Raw genomic sequence first — 24,395 nt, 5'->3', positions numbered from 1 at the left:
TCACTACTGAACGAAATTTCAAAAATGACCCCTGGAGTGTTGAAAATGTGAACATTTATAATGGAAATGCATAGTTGAATCAGTCAGTGTGCTGGCATTCTGAAAATAACACTTCTCTACTGTGCGTTGATTTCTTTAGTATGTTTAGTTTGTGGGGGAAAAAAGCTAAAACTTAAATGTCAGACAAACTACGCCGAACACCTGGAGCGACTACACCACACGCTGTCTTCCTTCTCCAAGTCTTATATGCTCCAGAAACGCTTGCGTGTCTGATGCTGTCTGTAAATCTGACGGTAATGAATAATTACGACTGGCAGTGAGGTTTCAGGGCTGTGCTGTGTCACTCGTATTCAGCTGAAATCAGATTTCTGTGAGCTTTTTATCGCAGTGGGGGGTTGTTATCTCGTCTCCTGCAATCAGCGCTGAGTTTTGTACAGTGTACAGGAACGGTAAACACTTTGAGTGATGTCTTTTTAAAGAGGAACTTTTGATTGAGGATCTACCAGGCGTATTTGAAAAATCATAGGCTCTGTATCAAATTATCGAGATGGCATTTTTAGGAACGGGCACATAGTGTTTTTTTCAGAATGCAGTTAGCAGTTTTGGAAGATCTTGCTGGTTTAGGGGTTTTGTTTTTGTAAGAAACGAGTCTCACTGTTCCTCTGCGGATTGCCGTTTAAATGCATCTCCCGTGATTTGGATTGTAAAGGTTTTAAATAGTAAAAAATAAAAAAGCCTACGTATGTCACTCGGAACTCATCAGTTGAGCAAAACAAAACGTTCATCGTTATTTTAGTCATGTAAGTGCACTTTGCCTGTGCTTCATGTGACTGAAATCTTCTAGACTGTATGGTTATTTTAAGCATGTAAGCAGCTCAGAGTACTTTACAAATGCAATGTGGAAGTTTTTGACTTCCAGCTAAAGTGGTTTTAGCAATCCAAACACAAAATGCTTTGAGCCTCTTTACACTTGCATGTAGCACTGACCGCTTGTGATCGGATCAGCCAAAAAAGGATGTTAATACCAGATGTAACCCACTATCTGAAAGCAATAAAAGGCTACTAACACATTAAACTGCTACAGCTGAGATGGAAGAAGCTCAGTAATTGCTTCATCTGGAAATACACAGGACTTTATTTACACAATGTGTGCTCGAGTCTAAATTACATATTGGCTTAATAACTGTTGTCTGCTGTTTGGTTTAGATTATCACTAGGTTTTAAGATTTTTTTGTCTGTGATTAGTTTGTCTGATTGAATGGCTGGCACTGCAGTGGTTTTGCTTTTGATTTGACAAATCCAGCACCAGCAACAATGGTAATACAATTTTTCTTTTTTTGTACTAATAGGCCTAATAAGTTATGACCTCTAATATCCTGACCCCATAGACGCAGCTTATTGATTTCTTATCCGACAACCAATGCATAACTCAAAAACCGACATCAGATTGTTTTGTTTGTAGACCCAGTATACACACATTTTTCCGTGCATTTATTATCAGAATGTGATATTTTGCTCTCAGGCTGTATGGAAAAAGACTCCTAATTTCTACTGATTTGAAATTCAAAGCGTAATATTGTTTCTGCTCACACAGGCTTGTTTCGATGGAGTAATTGAGGTTGAATTGGTTAAGCCTCAGGCTAATTGCTAAAACGAATCGCTACATGAAATTTATCACAGAGAAGGTTTCCATACCTGTTACAAAATCCATCTCTCTAATTGACCTGATTTGGGGAGATAACGATCTCAGCTCAGTCAAATGAAATTTTGGGAGAATAAAAGGTTTCGTTCAGTGGACACCAGTGTGTCATTTCAGAGAATAATTACCCCGTGAGAAGCACAGTGAATCGACGTATCTATATTTAAGATGGGCAACATATACATTATAGACAAGGCCGGAAAATGACTCCTACTGTGTGTGTGTTTTATTTAGAAAGGCTGTGTGTCTGTAATGATACACTTATATGCTGCAGAGCCCTTAGGCAAACGTTCAAAACTACACTAGGAGTTTTGCTACAATCTAAAGCCTTTGCCTTGCTGAACATGGACAAGTAATTTCCTGCAAGAGCCCAATTTCGATCTGTTTATGTTTTTCCTCTTGACTATGTCTGCCTGTATGAGATTGTTTGAAACTCCTCTTTATAAGAGGCTGTATTAAGGCTGAGGCAAGACAGTGTGACAGTGGAGCATGAAATAGTTTCTCTGATAATTCTTTCTGTCTGCACACCTTCAGCAAGATTGAGCACAAACTGAAATTAACAAGATGACAAGCCAAAGAGTTAATGGCTTTGTTCCAGTGTGACCTATCCGTGCTCCAGATTTTTCATTCCATAGCTTGATGGTGTCGATTTGTATGAAATGATGAACGAGTGTATTAAATTTAGGTCTGGATAACTGCATTCAAATATGACTGCTTTTCAAATCATCATTCTCTCTCTTTCTTTCTCTGTTTGTGCACAGATTGATCCTAAGGTCGCCTTTCCTCGACGCGCCCAACCCAAGGTCAGAATTTTATAACTTTTGCTTGACGCTGATATTCTTTTTTGCTTTTGCGTAAGCATTTTTCATGTTTTTTTTTAGTGCAGACCTGTGCATCATAGTGTGGAATATCAATTATGTGGTCGGTCAGTGATGCGTGTGTCCATCTGAAGTGATTTTCAGGGATTTGTGGGTAGTGCTATTAGTTGTCAGTGTGTCCGTCTCTTTTGTGCTAATGCAGTTCTTCCTCTTTACTCTGTAAATTGGTCTGAAGCTCAAAGTGTCCGCCCAAGTGCCGTCCACTCTGGCAGGTTCTTTCTTTTTTTGTCCCACAACAAATACCGATCGATAATGGATATTTTTTTTCTTGGTGTTGAGTGCCTCACAGATTCGTTTTTTCTGTGCCGAATGGCTCAGGCTTCAGACAGGTGGAAAGCGCTCTGAAGACATGCCCCGGATCATTCAAAGTCTGTTGGCATGCATTTCCAAAATTTCCAGACAGTTCTTTCCCCTTCTTTATTTGCCAGTTTTGGTCTCTTAACCTTTTCTTTTGCAACATCAAGAACAGCTCAGACGTTTCCCCCCTCCTCAGGTCCCTGGATTCCTGTTGAAACAAAGAAAATGCATTTTGCTCCAAGGCAGCCCTGTTATTTATTTGTTATTTTTTTGGACCTCCTAAACAATATGAACCCCCCTGCAGACGGCGGGTTATGAGAACTGAAGACATGGGCCGTTTTCTCTCTTTTGTACCCTAGCATAATTTCTGCCGTGTCCTTTTTCTTATACCACAAAGATGGATAAGGAATAATGTGACAGGTTTTTTTTTGTAAGTAAACGTAAAGCCGAGCGCATAAGTGCAGAAAGAACTGTATTTATTTTCGTGTGAAGCGGAGAACACTGATTTTAAGGGATCTTAAGGCAATAGGATTAAGGCAGGTCTATTGGCATTGCACTGGCTTTTTTTTTGTACATGTAAAATTGATTTTAGACCGCAAGCAGCTAATCGTTCTTGTCACACATCTTGCCTGCACTCTGCCTGAACGGTAGTGCTCATGTTTATTTCTCAGTGTGAGGTCCATGCCTGCTGGAGACAGACTTTTTTTTTTTTTTTTTTTTTTTTTTTTTTTTTTTATACATGATTGCAGATCTCCTGTTGTTTATGGACCCTTTATAGTTGTCCTGTGTTATTGCAGTTTGAGAGGTTTGTATTTCGGTCAAGAGAAATGTTATCATCTGCGCTGTTTAGATTGAGAGTTACAGATGGGTCTGCTGACGTTAATGAGACTTTTAAGCAATGGTATTCTGCTTTGAGGTTGTAATTCCCTTGTGATGTCATCAGTGATGTCATTTACACTTGCAGATGAGTTTTTCCTAGCTGTTGTGTCTTGAGAATGTGTGGCTAACATGGGCTGTTCTCTCTTCTCCTGCAGACATTAGTGTCTCATGATGAGCTTGTCTTTGGTAGCCAAAGTGACCGTCTTCTCTTGAGATTTTTTCCAGCCAACATTTGTTGTGTCACATTGTGATAACACAACAGATTATGGCGTGTCCCGACATGATTTTAATTGCCACTGGGACTGTGGCCTCTTGTGTCGTTAAAAGCGCTTTGAAAGCTTGTTATGGAAATGGCAGCTAGTCACGAGTCTCTTCAGAAGAGGTGACCAGCGTGATTAACGGTTTTCTGTCTGCCTCATTAGCATGTGCGCACTGAGAACCGCCACTCGGCTTTAAGTCGTCCCTGATTACTATAACTCATGTGAGATAACCATACAAGACGTCCATTTTTAAGTCGTTTCATTTTAGGGTCATATCTGCCTTTTAACAAGAATGACATTGGTCCAGAAAAGTCCAGTTTTTCTTAATGGATAGTAAACATTTTAATGTAGAGTTATGCTAGGTGTTTGCAAATTTTTCTTTATATTTTAGCATAGTTGTGTGCTTGCAGCTTGAATTGAATGTTGTTGTTGTAGGGTGAGTCGGGGTATTGCAGAATAAAGCATTTTTTATGTTCTGTTTATTCTAGTTGACATGCAGTACACATTGAGATTCATATCAAAAGTCGTATAAAGATGTATAGTGATCTTGAGATATATTCTTCCTTTAAGTTTCGTTGAGGGAGACCGGTTTAAGAACCGAAAACACAAAGCGCTGTAAGAAACTTTGCAGGGAAACAAATATTGTTTAACTTATTGTTATCAGACTGAGCTGCCAACTTTGACCTGAGCATGTGGATATTCTTGTTTTTCTCAACATAACTATATGAAACAAAATAAACACGATAACCATATGCAGACTCGAATGTATACGTTCTGCACGATAATTGCTCAGTCTGCTTTATTAGTGTTTCTTCCTGTTTTCTCTGCTTGAGGTTTAATGTCTTTATTCTGTATGTTTTTTTAGAGACATTGTTTTCAACTAAAAGAAAACCTTAAGATATAATGTAAGCTTGTTTTCTATATTGCTTGATCATAAGCTTGTTCAGAAATGGTGACAAACTTACGAGAAACTAACTAGAAATAACGTCTTTCTTGTTAAACTCCATTTAAATAATCGAATATAGTTTATTTTGATGAACCAAATATTCGATTACAATGTTTCTGAAAAATGCCCATCCCTAGTTTTCACAGATTTTTTTTATGTCCTTTGATTCTAACATTCCTGGTTTGAATATTTTGAATAATTTTCTATCATTAACTGATCTTTTTTTTCATAATTTTGGCTATAGAGATATAGAATAGAACTGTTTAAGGAGTGATCTTGAGATGAGTCCCTGTAGTCGTTCAATTTGACTGTATACGTTTTAAATTTGACCGGTGATTTTTATAAAATGTAGTTTAATCACTTCTGAGTTGTTTAAAAGATTGACAATTATCAAGTTTGATAAAATGTTGTTTAATTTTTCAGTAAAATGTTTTTTTTTTTGCATGATTTGTTACATTTAATTGCCTTTTAGCAGATTTTGAATCTTATATTCTTGCTTTGAGTTCTAACCAGATGCAATAAGATTCTAGCGAAAACCAATGCGTCTGTCCACACCAGACGCGGCACGGCTACAAGACACAGCAAAATCACAAATCATAGCCAATCAGAAGTGTGTGTCAAGTGCAAGTGCACTGCAGTATGACGCACTTGCTAAGTAGATGAGTAATAACAATTGGAAATGCATACTGAGTAACTGATACAATCTTTGTCATAGAATACACTTGTTTGTTCACATTGAGTTAGAGCTGCACTGTAAAAAATAAACCGTGATTTTTACAGTAAAAAAACGCCAGCTGTGGTTGCCTGGACTTTACCGTCAAAAATACGTTAGCAACATTATTGGTTTTACAGACTTAACTTTACAAAATTTACAGTAATAAACCGTATTTCATTTACAGTAATAAACCGTATTTCATTATCTGATATAGTGTTAATTTACCGACCCACTGAAGTATTAATATCTGTTTTGTATCATTGTAATACACTGACAACCAACAATCACAGCAGTGATGAGTCACATGAACAACCAAAGCTCATCACAAGCACCACGTCAACAAAAAAGTTAATACTAATATATAGAGGCTGCACAGTGTGCTTCGCACAAACATTAAACACCATCATGGTAACACACAAGAAATGTAAAAAATGCAATAAACATTCATTTAACAACATTAAATGTAACATAAAACCCTAATGTACATAACTGATTAGAAAAAAACTAAGAAAACTATGAAGAAACATAGTTATTTCAACAAAAATACATCTATTCTAAAGTGTCACGCAGGGAATTGTGGCTATGTCAATTTACGTTTTTTCACTGTAAATTATACAACGAGTGGTTTTTCACTTTCAAAAACTGTATTTTACAGTAAAACTACATTAAATGTACCATTAGATCTACCACAGTTATTTACCGTATATAGTAAGGAAACTTTGTTAACCAATTAACAGTTTTTCACTAAGCAATTTTTAGTGTAGCATTTTAAAATCACGACCATTTTTTCAGTGTAGATAAATTGAGAATCGCAATTTTGTTTCAAACAGAGATCATAATTCTGAACAGACAACAAATCAAAATGACATTTAATTTAATAGAGGTTCTGACAAAACATTAAATGCTGCAGTCTATTTAGAATGTTTAATTAATCAAAATTAATTATTTCTAATCATTTTGAATGAATGATTCAATGACAAGTACATTTAAGTCACTTGTAACAATATAATTGATAAAATCGTTATTTGAAGCACCGCGTTACCTTTTGAAAGTAACACGTGCTTCAAATAACGATTTGATCAATTATATTGTTACGCCACCAGACGTCGACAAGTGACTCAAATGTATTTGTCATTGAATCATTCATTCAAACTGATTGATCATCCGTTGTGATTTTGTCAAAGGTTTAATGGACCACTTGCACTGAGCTTTGTGTCACTCTTCCGTTTTGAAATAGTACAACTCCTTTATTTCCGGTTATGTATATGTTACCACCTAAAATGATTGTCCGCAAGACGATTTTAAAATCTGATTTTAATTTTCCAAACTCCATGGAACATTAAGTTTTAAATCCAACCCAAGCCGATATGAGAAAGCAGCGGCTGTTAAAAATATGTGATTATTTGAGACCTGATGAATAAGATCAGTACTACGAGCATTTATTTATGTAAATTAATATTTGAATCACTATCCTGTGTCATTTTTCATTGTCAGTAATTTTGCTGAATGTAATTTAAGTGTTTATGCCCAAAATGCTTAATATTCAAAGTTGTTGACTGTCATTCTCCTCTACCCTGTGTGCGTTACTGTTTAAGATTAATTAAATATTTAACATCGTGCAGTTTGTTTAGGGCACGTACCGTGCATTCAGTCATTTAAATATTTAAAAGACTGGGAATGAGAGCAGTTGATAAGAAAATATATTTATAAGAATATTTCAGCAGGGTCAAATCAAGATAATTTATGTTTATGCAGAGAACATGATTCATTGTTTTAATTAATTTACAGCCATTAAACATTGTAATAATCTGTGGTTTCATGTATGTAGGTGTTACCGGAAACTCCCGAGTTGAAATAAATGTAAAGTAGTTATGCAAGCAGTCCATAGACGCATACAAACTGTTTGTCATTTAGGAATGAGACTGCGTGGGTGTTTGAATCGAGATCACAATCTTTTAATGATTAATCGTACTACTCTACATTTAGTTCAGTTTGAATGTTGTTTTTTATTTTTTTTCAAGACCTAAAGTATCTATTGTTGTTTTCAGTATGATTATAAATATTATCACTCAAGATGATATTTAAACTCACATTAAACCCTTTTAACATTTAAGTCACATTATCTACCCGAAATGATCATTGTCATACTTTGTTGTTGTTCCAGCCAAGGAAATAGAAACCATTTTTAAACTGTATCCCGTCACTCGGTGTGTATGGATGTTGCGGCTTCAAAACATGGTGAAGATGCGTTTCGCGGCATTGCGTCTGGTTAGGACATGAACTTTCCAGTGTTCCTGTTTTTTTTTTACCTTCATAACCAATAAAGTGAGCTGGAAATGACTGCTGACCTCTATTTTTCTCATCAATGCTTTTACTCTCTCGCTTTCGCTCTCTCTTTGAGTCATTTTTCGGTTATGTCTGTCATGGAACGGGACTCCTGCAGCTGCAGTTGTTGCGTGCATGATCTTACAGTTCAAGTGAAACTCTCAGTTGTGTTTCAATCTAAAAAAAAAAAAGTCAGAAAACACCCTGAAGTGTAAACACTACCCTCCAGCAGTGCTTGTGTCTGGCTCGTGTGGGTTTTAGTCAAGAAAAGAAATGCAGTTTAAAAATGGCTCTGCAAAGCAGACAGGACGCCCATCGACTTTTTCACAGAAAACAAGAAACAATCCGATATCTGGCAAGGCAGCCGCAGGATCATCGAGAGAGAAAAGTCAATCAATCAGCGCTGAGTTGATGGGATCACGGTATTAGGACACCTCACTTCTCACCTCATGTCAAAAAAGATTGTAGCGGCTACAAACAGGCGCTGGGGTGAGGGTGTAGTAGGTTTTAATGTGAAATGGCCTGTGGAAGAGGAGAATATAAATTTGGTGGATGAGCGCAGTTGGAGCCGTGGCGTAGTGGTTAGCCTTCTGACACAAGGGACTGTGGTGCTTATGCATGCGATGCGATACAGAATTTCCTAATCCCCTTAAAACTGTCCTTCCCTGCCGTCTCGTAAATATCTTTCAATAAAAGTGGCAAAACTTCCGCCCTCCTACGTACTTCCGCTCAATTTTCATTTTCCTTCAGTACTACCCCAGCGTTCTATTATTGTCAACGAACCGACTCGGCCCTCGGATATGACGTCACTTCAAGCGTTCTGGTATGTTTTGCGCGTCTGAGAGAAAACATGGACGCCACCCAGAAAGCTGTTGCTATGGTAGCACTGGCCGAGTACCAGGCGCTTATCAAAACGCAGCCATTTTAACTTCTAAAATTTTCACTATTTCATGTTTTAGTTTATCTTCTGTTAGCAACGCTAATCACGTTAGTAACACCCGTTTGAAACGAGGCTTCATTCAATATTGCACTCACAACAAGACTGATTCCCATACCCACAACCAAAGCCGTCCAAAAACAATAAAAACAATTCATACAAGTCATCATAGCATCCATCTTGGATTCCGTATCGGAATTCTTGCTCTGTGTCCTCACGGTTGTCCGACGTCCGAGCTGGGAAATCCGAGGAAAGGGGGCGTGTTGCTAGGCAACGTCTGTCTTCCTAATCGGAACTCCAACACGGATAAATAATAGAACGCACCATACGTCTGGGATTGTGCTGTAGTCTGGTTTTCTCCGGTCAATTTTTTTACCGGGCCAATCAGCGAACAGAGGGAGTGGCTGAGAACGATGACGTTGATGTTGTGCGTTATTTTAAGTTGTAGTTCAGTAATGGAGACGGAGAAAGATGCAAGCGAAGCCATTCGGTCCGTTGTGGCAACGCTGTCGAATATCAAGAAGTTAAAGCCGGAGCAAGAACAATCTTTGCTTAGTTTTGTTGGTGGCCGTGATGTTGTATGCGCATCGTATGCGCATGACATACGTCACGAAAAAACGTTAGCTATTGGTTATGGCAGATCCAGAGTGACTCTGGGCAGATCCAATAGTTTTAGACTTCAATAGCTGTACGTTCGCACCGCCGCCGACTTGAGCTTCCAAAGCTACCGGGAGTCATTCATTTTCAATTGAAGCTGGCTTCTCTCAACTTTATGGTAATGAGCTATGACGCGGTTCAGCGGCAAGCAGCGGCAAAACGGCAGCAACCAATCTGAATATAGACGTCCTTCGCTGGCTGATTCCGGAGAAACACACGATGTAAACTTTCGTTCCTACCGAAACATTAGTTCCGAGAAAATGGAGAAGCTAATCATCACCGTTGCTGGATTTCCTATCATTTATGATATGATGTTGTTTGCATATAGATAACGGTCCTGGAGGGTGTCATGAACCCAAAATCTCAGAGTTCGACGTCTATCTCCGCAAATACAATACAGCAGCACCAAACACAACAACTTCGAGTGATCCAGTGATACACATTTGAGGATGAGCGCAACTTTTTTTTAATTGGAAATATTTACGAATGCTCGTTTTAAGCGGGGATGCAATTAATTTGCTCACGGCAACACCGATGTGACCAATTGCACTAGATGCAAATAATAATAATTCTTCTTTTTTTCCCCGACCAAATGTGACCAAAATGGTTATAAAATGCTGTCATTATAAAAGGTTTCTAGTGTCAATGTATTGCATTTAGTCATTTTAGTCATTTAGCAGACGCTTTTATCCAAAGCGACTTACATTTGAGGATTAAACCAGCGAGTCATCGTGGAGAGGCAAAAACAACGCAAGAAGTGCTCAGAATACATAGTTCAAACATTGCTCAGAGTAGCATAAACCAGACAAGCGAAGATTTCAAGAAAAAGTTTTATTTTTTATTTTTTTATGTTAAGTGCTCACGGAAGAGATGAGTTTTCAGTTGTCTTTTGAATGCTGTCACGGATTCTGCATTCCGGACGAGGGTGGGGAGGTCATTCCACCAGCATGGAACCGTGAATGTGAATGTTCTGGACAGTGATTTTGTGCCTCGCTGTGATGGTACCATCAGCCGTCGCTCATTGATCGATCGTAGGCTTCTGGTAGGGATGTAGACCCGTAGGAGCGAGTGAAAGTAGGAGGGAGCTGAGCCAGTGGTCAATCTGTAAGCAAGTGTCAGGGCCTTGAACTTGATTCGAGCAGCGAGTGGTAGCCAATGCAGGGAGATGAACAGCGGAGTGACGTGGGCCCTTTTGGGCTCGTTGAAGACAAGACAAGCAGCAGCATTCTGGATCATTTGTAAGGGTTTAGTTGCACATGATGGAAGACCAGCTAGAAGAGCATTGCAATAATCAAGCCTAGAAATAACCAGGGCCTGGACGAGAAGTTGTGTTGCATGCTCAGTTAGGAAAGGCCTGATCTTCCTGATGTAGTGCATTGCAAACCTGCATGATGGAGCTGTCTTTGAAATGTGAATCTGTGAAGGTTAGCTGGTCATCAAAGATTACTCCAAGATTTCTGACCGACCTTGATGGGGTGATTGAGGAAGAATCTAGCTGGATAGTGAAGTCGTGCTGTAGAGATGGATTGGCAGGGAGAACGAGAAGCTCAGTCTTAGCCAGATTGAGCTGCAGGTGATGTTCCTTCATCCATGCCGAGATGTCCGCCAGACAGCTAGAGATACGAGCAGCTACTGTGGGATTGTCTGTTTGAAATGAGAGGTAGAGCTGGGTGTCATCAGCATAGCAATGGTAAGAGAAACGGAAAATGTAAATGGAGAAGAGGAGCGGTCCAAGGACTGAACCCTGGGGAACCCCTGTGGTCAGTCGATGTGCTTTGGATACCTCGCCTCTCCATGCGACCCTAAATGACCTACCTGTGAGATAGGACTCAAACCAGTGGAGGGAAGTTCCAGTGATGAGAGGGTGGACAGAAGGATCTGATGATTCACAGTGTCGAAGGCAGCAGACAGGCCTAGGAGAATGAGAACTGATGATTTGGAAGCAGCTTTAGCGATCCGCAGGGCTTCTGTGACTGAAAGTAATGCGGTCTCGGTCGAATGCCCTTTCTTTAAGCCAGATTGGTTGACATCCAGCTGGTTGTTCAGAGACAGGAAAGATGATACTTGGTTGAAATCAACTCGTTCAAGTGTTTTTGCAATGAATGGTAGGAGAGAGACAGGTCTGTAATTCTCTAGAAGTGATGTGTTTAATGTTGGTTTTTTAAGCAGTGGGGTTACCCGAGCCTGCTTAAATGCTGTAGGAAAAATGCCAGTATGGAGGGATGAGTTGATGATGTGTGGGAGAGATGGTAGAAGTGTGGGAGAGATGGCTTGTAGAAGGTGTGAAGGGATGGGGTCTAGCGGGCAGGTGGTAGGATGACTGGAGAGGAGAAGTTTAGATACTTCATCCTCGGCTAGTGGAGAGAAGGTAAAGAGAAGGTTATTGGCTGTGGGAGAGGTTGGATTAGGTTCCTGTGTTTGTGGAGCAGAGAACTGACTGCTAATGGTTGTTGTTTTGTTAGTGAAGAAGTTAGCAAAATCATCAGAAGTTAGCGAGGAGTTGGGTGGTGGTGGAGGTGGACAGAGGAGAGAGGTGAATGTCTTGAAGAGTGTTCGTGTGTTAGAGGCGGTGTTGATCTTGTGGAAATATGAAGATTTTGTGGCGCGAACATCAGCAGAAAAGGAAGAGAGCAGAGATTGATACATACTCGGGTTCAGATGTATCTTTTGATTTGCGCCATTTCCTCTCCATTGCCCTGAGTTTGGTGCGATGTTAACGAAGAACCTCAGATAACCAGGGGTTAGAGGGAGTAGCGCTTGCTGGCCTGGAGGAGAGAGGGCAGATAGTGTCTAAAGAAGAAGTTAACAACTTGTATTGCTTGTTTTTTCTGTTTACATTTCATGTTGTGACACATCATGAACATTGAATGCTGCTACGTCAGAGCGGCCAAAGCGTCAACAAGCTTTGCCGTACTTTTTGACAAGCGACCTTGACCCTACATACAGTGGAGTATCCACCTGCTTGGAAGTTAACACTTGTCAATGTAGCGGTGCCAGACTCTATGTACAAATGAAATGTACGAGAGTCTGGTGGGACCAGGCTACTGGTTTACCATCACCACAAAAAAAAAAGAAAAGAAAAATTGGTTATGACAGACCAAAATTACTATTTTTATTTTTAGGTTAACTTGTCACTGTAATGATGTTAAAGGCTTAGTGAAGGAGGAGACGGGAATCGGCAAAATATCAATGTAAAATTGTAATGACCAATTAAACAAACGCAACAAAATAAACAAAACACTACAGCCGCTAATGGACGACTGCAGCATAAACTAAAACAAAACTATTACATAAAGTCCCAGGCCTGGGGCCTAATGCATAAATGCTGCATACACATAAAATGGGCATATAAATGTGTGCTTGCAATTTATAAAACGTAAACTTAAGCATGAATATGTGCGGACACTCTAGACCGTTCATATGCGCTCTTACTGGAGTGAATGAAGTAATCAGAATAATTCTCACGCTGTTTTCATCTGGTATAACCATTTAGATTAAATATACCATTCTCATCAGGGCTCGCAAAATTTCTAAATCACTGGTAGTCCTTCGGGGAATATGCTGTTTAAGTAATGCATGTAGGAAGTTTTTCATACCTTATCAATATAAAAGATGCATATATGAGACTGTACACTGGTTTTGTGTCGCTGCTGCACCAGGACGATAAAGGCCGTTCTAATGAAAATGGGTGTGCAATGAATCTAGACGAGATAAAAGTGAAGGACAGTTGACTTTTCACTCTCATTCAGGCATGTAATAATACTACAGTGCTGTCCCACTCTGAACTGGTTTGAGTTATAGTTGTTATGCCCGACAAAAATTTGCATGCAATGTAAAATCAGCAATCCAGAGAGACCGAGATGATTTGCCTGATGGTTACAGGGTTACTGTATGGTTACACTCATTTCTCTCTCTGTCTCTCTCGTTTTTATTTCAGTAGTCATCTCCTCTGCTGTGATCTTGCTGTGGGCTTTTTCATCTGGTGTGTGTGTGTTAGTGTATTGTGCTATTTTAGTGTTGTATTTTGGAGCTGTCTGAACGTGACTCATGATGTACATGACTCTGTCTGTCTTTCTCATTGTGAAGTGCTTGTATTTGAATTAACTCTTCTGATGCAGTCATCTTAAAGGGACAGTTCACCCAAAAATAAATTCCCGTCATTTACTCCCCCCCTCATGTTGTTTCAAAACGCAAATGAAGATATTTTGAAGATTGCTGGTAACCAAAGAGATTTTGTAACCATTGACTTGCATTGTAAGCACAAAAACACTGAGACATTTCTCAAAATATCTTGTTTTATGTTCTGCTGAAGAAAGTAAGTCATGTTGGGAATAAGATGAGAGTGGGTAAATAACAAAAAGGTAAAATTTTGGGTGAATGATCACTTTAAGGCTATGCTGGCACAGGAACTACCACTACTGTTCGATGGTCCTCTCAGACTGGACTCATGAGTCTTTTCAGAAGTCATTGTGATGTAAAGGCGGGTGTAACGGTGCGTTTTTTTCTTGTGTTTTATGAGCTCGCAGATGATCGCGTGGAAATTGGTGATGCTCGCATGGTCGTGGTGTGTGGGAGGAATTACGAACCGAGCTGAGCACTTTAATTTTTTAAACCCATTAAAAAAATGGGTGGAGTCGGCCCGAATTTCACCAGGGTATAGGCTGTCCCCTATTGCCAAATCATACACAACCACTTCACAGGCTAGATCGATGGGACTATAGCTCAGTGGAACCATACAGTGTGTGTTAACTATCAAGTTAATAGTTAATGCGATATCTCACGACCTCCCGAGTAGTGGTGGGGGAAAAAATCGATTCTGTTCAGTATCGCGATATTTTGCGCACGCAATTATATGGATACAGTAGCAATATTTGATTATAAAATAATCTTTTTTACTTTTGGGTTTTCTCCATTGGTTTTCTCAGAGTTTACTCTGATCATTTACATTTGCGTATTACATCCACAAGGTGGCGCTTATTGCGGTGCTTTGTTGTCGTGCATTCAACCGCAAATTCAAATGAAAATTGCTTCACTATTACAACCGGTTGTACACGACGCTCCGTCGTCTTTCAAATCGAAAGTGTGGGTAAATTTCGGTTTTATGATTATTCTCAGGTTTATGTTACTCTGTCTGCTTTGTTACTCTATTGTATTTAAATAATTTTAAGTTATGTGATGGGAGCTCACCATTCATGTGAGAGGTTAGCCAAACCCATTCAGAGAATAATTACGTCCTGTAATAAAGTCGTGTCCTGAATGTTCAAGAACAAGTTTTCAAGTTTTTGCACTGCCCTCCTAAGTTTTTGCACTTCAGTTAATGTGTAGAAGATAATGTTTACAGAATTAAATCTGACATTTGTAGTGAGTCGAGCAGTCTTATTTCCCTCATTATTTGTAATATGGGGGACATGAATCACAATATATCGCAGAATCGTGAATCGTGGCCCAAATATCGCAATACTATCGAATCGTCACATTTTTGCCAATTCCCACCCCTACTCCCGAGTGTCCGCCGAGTGTCCGAACTCGCACTGTGTACGCACTGTGTAAGAGATGGTGTTGTGCAGAGAACCAGTCTAAGGCTTTAATATCTCTGGGAAAGACTGTGGCTTGTGGTCTGAGATGTTTGAGAAACCCCAGTATGCCCCCAACACCACATGGAAAGAGGAAGCGTCTCCAAACAGAGTTTTAGAGCAATTACACCCCGATCAATAGAGAGAGAGCAGCAATAACAGGACATTTCCACAACAGCAGGAGGGCACACAGAGAGAGGCTGATATCCGGCTGCTGGATTTGGGTTTATTAGATGGAGACGGGGGTTTAAGCCAAGAGTTTGTCCAGTACACAGCTGCTCGATCAGCCCTGATCAAGGTGATTGACCATCTCTCTCTCTCTCTCCCTCTTCTTTTGTTCTGTGCTCACTGTAGACTTCTTTTATTTTCTTAGGACATTTCTGTTGTTCTGAGGCTTTTATTTGTGCATTGAGAGACAGGAATAGATTGCAGGCTGCTCTGGGCAGAGCCACAGGGTGATTGTCTTTGACAAGTCCCCTGTCAAATCAAAAGGAAGTCATTGCTGTGTTCCTATATCTTATCGCAGCTCTCAAATTCATGGAGAAGGACACGTTTTACCCCATACAATTGTTTTGCCATACTTTTGTTTTGTCCCACTTTTTGTTTGAGCGAATGATTTTGCATTTCTGCTTTCACATGAAGGACAGGCGAAAATGTTCGGCCGAAAATGGCATTATCGATTTCGGGCCGAAATAAATAAAAAAAACCCGCCGAAAACGTAAACCGAAAATGAATGTCACCCACCCCTCCCATCCATGCGCAAGCGCTTAGGTTTCACTCACGGTCAAGCTGTTATGCCGCGTCTGCCTATCAAAGATAGGGATGTCTCCCGCATATTGATAGCGGCTCCCTGATGCCCGCAGATTAGTTCAAATCTCCCGGAAGAGCGAGCGAGCAAGAGCTCGTGCTCCAAACCGTGTAGCGTGCCCACGCCAGACAGGGAGAGAGAGAGCGAGAGACCGAGAGACCTTGCGTGTGTGTGCTAGTGTGCCACATGAAACGCATGTAAGACCCCCAGTCCAATTTTCTGTGTGTATAGCAGTTACATTAAAATTTGCGTAGCACTGCACAACTGTGTTTCCTAAGGCTACATAGGCTTACATGTTGTTTACAGTTTGAGTTTGGATGAAGTTCTAGTGCTGTTTTTACACTTTTGTTTTGCATTGTTTTGCACAGCAATTTAAAATGCAAGTAATTTTTTTTTTACATGTAGCAGCAGAATAGCTGCCATTCTGTGATTTTGTGTGCAGTTATTCAGATAATTGTGGATCTTTTTGCACAACTGTTAAAAAACTATTTTATTTGATGGAACATAAAACTTGAAGAATAATATTATTTGGTATTATTTATATTTATTGTTAAAAATATTTTGGGTTTTGTACTGTATATATGTATTAGTATAAGTTTTTAAAAGAAGCCATTTTTGGGCTTCAGTTTCGGTTTTCGGGCAAGTGCATCCTAATATTTCGGTTTCGGCCCAGAATTTTCATTTCGGTGCATCACTAGTGTTAAGGTGTAGTCACATTTACTATATGTGAATTTTCATGGACAAAATGAAGTCCTTTCAGTTGGATTCTATACAATTGGGAATTTTGCTTGAGCCCAAAGGATTTTCCCATGCATATTTCACATAAATTCCCCTCTTTGACAAAGCTGCTTGGTTTATGATTGACTTCTGTGTGAGCCTGTGTAAACCTTTTAAATTACCCGTTTAAACTCTTTATACGTTATTCAGTAAACATGCACTAAGTCGTGTCCATGTTTTCAGGCTACAACTGAAATTTTCTTGTTCTCTCCTGTTCTGTACCTGCTGTTAAAATCTCTTCCACTCCTCAAACAGAAGACAGGATTCAGTTTTCCTGTCTTGCAGGAGTGCTGCCTTAATTAAATCAGTTGGTCTAACGGATTAATTAGTCTGGCTGGACGTTTGCTCATTCGGTCCTGGGAGGATTGGAGAACTATGGCTGAATGATCGATGTGGAATCAGGTCGCCTCTAGCCCTCTGTAAACTCTCTGCCCTCAGATTCACTCATACGTTCTCTCCGTTTCATAGGTTTAGGCTGCAAATCAATGCAAATCTCTGAGTCTGAACTGTCATTTTGTTATGCTTTCTGCCATTGTAGCTAGAGTAGATGCATTCAGGGTTTCAATTTAGATTTAACCAGTACACCATGCCAATGTTCCTTGCTTAAAGTGTAGGCAGCTTCACTGTCTATGTGCACATTCTAGTTTTGTTTAGTCACACCATTTGCATATAGCGTTGACCAGTGTTGTGCCTGAACGCGTTCATTGAACAATAGTTTTTGGGCGAACGTGAACTGAACGCACTGTATTACTACCTGATGAACGATACTGTGAACTCGTTCATTCTGGTGTCTGTAAACGCCACGCTCTCTCAGTTTAACTTCTTTCAATAGAGTGCCAGATTTCTATAGAGCTTTCCAGCCGAAAACCCGGATAAAACACACTGTAAACAGGCCTTAATATGTAGCGGAAAAACACCCAATCTGGCAACACAAGCACCAGGGTCGCACCGCTGCATGCGTCATCAACACAAAAAGCAGCAAGGAGGCGTCGTATAATCATTTAAACGAGTTTGACGAGTTCGGTGAGGATGGGAAAAATCTTACATTTCTGTGCAAACTTTCCCTACCGATAAAATAATTGCTGTCTGTGGTTCTATATGGGCTGTGGCAATAATTTTGAAAAATAATAGCTCGCAGCAACATATGGAAAAAAGAACTATGAACTAGTTCAACATTTTGAAGTATGAACTGAACTAGTTCATTTTAAAATTTGTGAAGTGAACTTTGAATTAGTTCATGTAAAAAGGGAACTTTCCCAACACTGTCGTAGACACTTGAGGTTGGGCATTACAGTGACTTTAAAAAAAAAAATGTATGATGGCTAATAGCTTAAAAACATACAAGTATTTTTTTCATAGCACAGTACAATATAGATAAAAAGCATGTTAACCTTTTACATTAATAAAAGCACACTGTGGGTGTGAGGACTCTCACTGTGGACTGCAGCTGTGAACCTTAGGTGAACAAATCTTCTGAATGAGCTACCAACAGTTCCTCTCCCTGTGCGCAGAGAGAAAGATGAGGGGTTTCATGGAGAGAGACAGTAAGACAAAAAGAGCCAAGCCGCGGACTGACTGTTCCAGCAATGAGGAGAGCTGCCGATCAGAGGGTTTATTTAGTCACAGGAGACGGCTGTGTCCTCAGGTACATGTATTCTTGGGTTACACACCTACACATGGTCCTGTGTCTTATGAGTTTGGCTGGCAGGGCAGGGATTCATGTGTTCTTGAACGCACTGAGGTTGATCTATAGTAGTGTTGTCAAAAGTACCGAAGTCGATACTGAAATTTAAAATTTTTGACTCTGACACCGTTGAGCGGAATCGTAAACGCCTCTGATTGGCCATTGTTTCCACGAGCTCATCAAATATGTCTGTGATTGGCTACAATGATTAGCGCTTCAAAAACATGTTGTAAATATACATCAATGACACTCTTTGGCAAACGCTTGCACAGATACACACGCGAGCGTTGGTCCTGCTTTCAAAACACTTTCGTGTGCTCTCAAATGCTCCCATGCCTTGATCATTGTAGCCAATCACAGACATTTCCCATGAACTGGTGAACACAATGGTCAATCAGAGGTGTTTATGATTCCGCTCAACAGCGCTTAAAGCGTCACATTTTTTTAAAATTTCAGTATCGACTTGGAACCGAAGTCAGTACTTTTGACAACACTAATCTATAGCTCATGTATGTGCACAGGAATAAACATGCTGTCGGAAAAGACAAGCGTCAGGACGGAGATAACTATTCCTTTTCCCTCCCTGTATTCTTAGTTTTTATATGAGCACCTAATTCTAATAAGACTGTACTTTATTATTCCGGCTTCATTCTTTAGTTTGAAATCAAACTTCCTATCACAGTTGTGTGAAGGTTAAATTACACAAATGGAAAAATCCCCCCTTAAAGTCGTCATGAACCGGAAGTTTAGATTTTCCTTTTTTCCTTATTGTGACGTATATCCGAGTGAAACGGCTTCTGAAATAAAATAAAAATGTAGGGCGGGGCTTGATTTCGTCCTTCGGGAATTGATTGGATCGTTGGAGGTTGGGCGTTGCTAACAAAATGGAGGCAGATTTGAATGCCAGTTTACAGTCATTGGTGTAGGATTTCTAGTAGGTGTAGATAGCCACGCCCTCTAGTAATAGATTTTGACCGGAAGAGAAGTCGTTTCGAGGGGGGAGGGAAGGGAAACGTATTTGATTAAAGATTATAAGAGTACATACATTTAAAAAAAAAATAATGAAGTGCACAGATAAATCATTTATAATAAACACTACAATATTACATATAAAAATATGAATGGTAAAATTTGATTTCATGACGACTTTAGGGCCGCGTGTCCACCAAAGCGTTTTTAGCCAGCTGAAAACGCCTAGCTATATGGGCGCTTGAGAGCATTTGTCAGCGCAGCATTTTTCAGTTGAGACACTTTGCTTATGATACTGAATATCCACCGCGAAAGTGTTACTAATATCTCATTTCACACATATTTTGTTTCTGTGTTGATTCTATATTAAAATGTCGATACAATGTAAAGTATTTTGTTCCGTTATCATCTATTATTTGTTCCGTCAGAATGTGACGGTTGGTCGGTGTGATATTAGTCCCGCCCCTCCTCCACTGTGATTGGATGGTTGGGTAAAAAGTGACAGTGATGAGCGCTGCGTTTTACCCAAAGTTGAACATTCTTCAACTCTCGGCGACCTGTAAAAAAAACGCCGGGCGCTCAGCGCTTCAGCGTGAAAAAAACGCTCAGCGCCTCGTTACGCTCATGGCGTTTAAAAAACGTGGCGCTCCCATTAAAAACAATTGGAAAAATACGCCAGCTGCGTGAGAACGCTTTGGTGGACACACGGCCTAAGGGTCATCTTTGCTAAATGAAATGATTCCATATATATATGTGTATTGGTGTGTATATATAATACAAGTCTACATGTGAATGAGTTTGTGTTGAATTTTAGTGAGGTGGAGACTTATAATCAGGACACGCAATCTCTTTATAGGAAGTGTTTATTTGCTTGTGGATTGATTTTACTCCCCCGAACAAGTCTTTATTTATCACATGATGTGTAACAGGGGAAACAATAGAAATTTTAAAAGAGCAATGAAACCCGAACAGGGAGATCTCTGATTCATGTGTGTGCATGAGCTGTTTGTTAGCTACTGTTCAGGACGGATGTGAGACGCAGCTCTGTGAGGGGATCTATTGATTCTGCTGCCCAGTTCAGCGATAGTCATGTTCAGGCCTGTGTGTGTGTTTTGAATTGATTCTGGATGCCATCGCTGTTTGTTTTATGTGCTCTGTGTAAATGTGTTTGTGTGTTTCTGCTGGCTGCATCATTTTTGCATTTTTTGTCTCTCTCTATGTCCCGCTCGGAGTCAGAGACAAAGCTTTATTAGCCTAATTAAAATACATAATATTGACAGAGTTTAACATACTCTAATGCGGACATAGACTAGATTTTGTTTTACTAAATTTGATGGTTGCTAGCAAAAGATAGGCATTCATATTATTTTCTACAGTTCAGTTAAAGACATCATCTGCCATTTCTTAGTGCAAAATTATCCGCTGCACAAAAGAGAAGCAAACTGATTCCCATAGAGTCACACAGACTCTTCAGTTTCAGGTGATCCATATGTAAAATGGCGACGTAGTTAAGCATTGTGTAGTTAACCCAACACTAATAGAAAATAAGTAAAAGTGAAGTAAATTAAGGGATAAGGTAAAAAAAAGAAGAAAAATGTTAACTATGGCTTAAAGTAGGGATGTCCCGATTCCATGTTTTCTGAACCGATCCGATCCGGTCCAAAAAAATCTGAGTATCGACCGATACAGTGCAGTTTTTTTATTTTTATGAATCAAGTAGAATTTCTATAACTCTGTGTTGAACTGACAATCACTATTTTGTGTGTTAAACACAATCTACTTAATACAGACAACTTCATTATAAAGAAAAACAACAAATAAAAAAAAAGGATCATAACCTATGACACCAATTCTATTATAAACTAGATTAGTGGAAAAATCACGAGTGCACAATAATTGTGTAAAATCTGAATATTTAGTGAAAAAATACATTATTTAGTGAGGAACAAATAAGAGACAATATGTAGCACTAAATCTGGTAAAACGTTACACATTGCTCTTTGTATTGTTGTATAAAACATTCATGAAAAACAAGATAACAAATATCAAAAAGGTCAATTATTTTATATATAGTCTACTATAAAATGAAGACATTTTTTAAATGTATAGCGCAGATGTTTAATGAGTTAGCAACATATGATAGATAGGACAGAACGCAAAAGTATTATGATATGATTATGAAAGATTTCAATTGAACTATGGCTAAGCCACACCCCCGAACGTGATGAGCCAATCACTGTGCGCATAGCTATCCCATACACTCGGACATTCTCTGCTTCCTCGTCCATTGAAATGCATTGCAGTTAGTTGGTTTTCATTCGTTTTTATATGTTTTTTCTTGTCATTTTAAGTTTAAAATGGTCAAACGGTGTACATGGAGTACATAGGAGAGGCTAGGCGACGGCGTGTATTTTTTACCTTTCCCAAACCACATCTCAACCGAGATAAGCGTCTGGATTAAGTTATGGTAGACCACAACACCAACTAAACGTGGATAAATTAAACAAGGATTTCTACATCTGATCTATGATAAGTCAACAACTTATTTGAACGTTATTTTTTACGTAACGTTAGCCTAACATCAGAAAACATTAACGTTAGCTTCTAGCTGCGTTGTACATCATGTCACTTAGCTTCATTAACGTATCTGTAAATAACCGAGATAAAAAAAGTTAACAATGTTGTGCTGAATGATTCATGTAAATACTGTTGCACCAAACTAACGGAGAGGCACTCTTGGTAAAGATGGTAAAAAGGCTTTTCCTGGAAACGGATGCAACTTAGACCTGTACATATTTAATTTGATCATGAACCATTAATTACATATTAAAGAACAATATTTTAGACAACTTTCTACCAATATATATATCTATATAATCTTTCTGTCTCCAAAAATCATCAATTGCCTCCAGTGAAATGTCTCCTGCTGTGACAGCTGCCATAGCGCCTGTCACCGAATGCTGACTGTTTGTCCGAGTGAGTGGAGGGGGCGTGGCTTAGCCATAGGTCAGTACAGTGCGGCACAAAGCGCTTATGCGCATCCCGAGCGCAGAATGGAGTCACACAGCGCGCAGATCTTCGAGTCCGCATTGAAAAGTTCAAAGCACAAAGGAAAGACATATCAAATTATATGTATTATACAGTATCTATCCATGCAATAGTTTATAGAGCCTTTTCTTTTAACAGTTTTAAATTTCAGTTACTGAAAATTTACGCACAATTAAATTTACGAACAATTAAAGCTAAAAACAATTATAGTGCTCCAGTGTTGTGATCTAACAGACACACGGTAGAAACGAACATGATTAAGGTACAGCAATACAGTCCAGCAAGATAGTCATTTTATGAGCTTTATCTACAGATCAAGTATAATAATAGAAACATTGAGTCATTTTGGAGAGAGTTCAATTTGTTGACTGTCGTATCCGAACGCGACGCGTTGTTTGAACGCTGAATGGAGAATGATTGACAGCCGCACCTGAGGGAAAAGTTCACGTGAGCTTGAATTTAATGACTTAAATATTCATTTCTATCTCACATTATACTATAGAATGGCTTCAGTACACTTATAATATAGTGCACGAAAACATTATGGTGCTTTATGCTTTTGTGGGGCTTAACAATAACACAGAATAGTAAACGTACACCATCGGATTTGGATCGGCCTCGTCTGACCCGATCCGGCCAAGAATGGCAGTATCGGAGCCGATACCGATTCTGATCGGTGCATCCCTAGCTTAAAGTAATCAGTGGCGTCATGCCCATTCAAAGTGGGAGATTTTTCCTCCCTGATAATTTTTTTGTCACAACTTTATTCCTATTATTCTCCATAATTACCAGAGCCTATAACGACTCAAACGTATTCTTCTGGATGTGTAATAAATCGGTCAGCATCAGCCCGCCCCTTTTTCCTAATATGGTGTCTGTGTATATCAAATCTAGAGCGCTACGCGCGTATAATCTTTGCTGTGTATGTTCAAGCAACTCACACTCACTCGTCTCGCACGTTGAGCTGGCAATGTTTTACAGATGGTCTTGAAGTGCTAAGTGGGCAAAGCAACAAATCGGCATTGAATTAGTTATCGGATGATATTAAAAGGTAGTGGGATTATTTGTGGTTGACCTGGAAATTTTAACTTGATCAAAAAGTTATGGATTTGATATTAGCTGCGAATTCAGAGCATTAACTTAAGTTGTGTCAGTGTAACGTTATCGATAGCTAGCCTAGTCTAACCGTAAACTAGTTGGCTAACGTTACTGCCTGCCATACAAAGCCAATAAGCCATAGTAGGTTAAATGTACAAGTTACTAGCTTTTCTGTTAGCTCATAAATTACTCTTTACAAGTTCCTTACTTAAAATATATTAATGAGCAGTGTAACTACAGTATTTCAGTGATTTTACTAAATTAATGTTACATATTACATTTGATTTGATTACTTTTTTACATTTCTGTCAAATATTAACCATTTTCAAATAAACGGGGTATTTTTAACCTTATTCAACTTCTTTCAAAGTCCTTCATCACATATTAATATTAAAATAACTTAATTTCAGAGCACCAAAAAGTCAGACCTCAGCACCTTTATGTACCTTTAATGTAAGATCGTTCTTAGGTCACATATACCAATTTAAAATCATAACATAAAAACGGCAATGGTACTGTTTTTAAAATCATGTGTAGTAGGCCTAATGGCGCTTTTCCATTACCAGTACCAGCTCGACTCGACTCGACTCGCCTTGGCTCGCCTCGACTCGGCTCGCTTTTCGTTCCGTTTTCCATTGCAGAAAGTATCGCCACAAATAGTACCCGGTCGTCATAGCGACGCCTTTCGTTCCTCGTTGCCCCATCAAGCTCTCGCTGGATCCTCTCTTCGGCAACCAAACAAAGGAATGTCTGCACCTCCTCGTTTGACTTCTTCCGAGTTGCCATAATAATAGTAGTAAGTTTAGTAACTATCTCTGGCTAAACTATTTTAAAAAGGCGGGGTT

The 24,395-nt window shown here is 39.3% G+C and overlaps 1 protein-coding gene across 2 annotated transcripts in view; it reads left to right on the top strand.

Moving 5' to 3' along the window:
* msi2a (musashi RNA-binding protein 2a) overlaps positions 1-24,395 on the top strand; it is an 81,693-nt gene that overhangs the window by 7,089 nt on the left and 50,209 nt on the right. The window contains exon 5 of one of the 2 annotated variants that reach the window (XM_077242136.1): positions 2,461-2,502. The exons of the other annotated variant lie outside the window; for it this stretch is intronic. Coding sequence (XP_077098251.1) covers positions 2,461-2,502 — 42 coding nt within the window. The remainder of the gene's footprint in view (positions 1-2,460; positions 2,503-24,395) is intronic. 2 annotated transcript variants of the gene reach the window in all.

This window comes from Siphateles boraxobius, unplaced genomic scaffold, assembly GCF_051911475.1.
Source record: "Siphateles boraxobius isolate OS27281-9 unplaced genomic scaffold, OSU_SipBor_1 25, whole genome shotgun sequence".
Classification (NCBI taxonomy): domain Eukaryota; kingdom Metazoa; phylum Chordata; class Actinopteri; order Cypriniformes; family Leuciscidae; genus Siphateles; species Siphateles boraxobius.
This window is presented reverse-complemented; position numbering and strand designations above follow the sequence as displayed.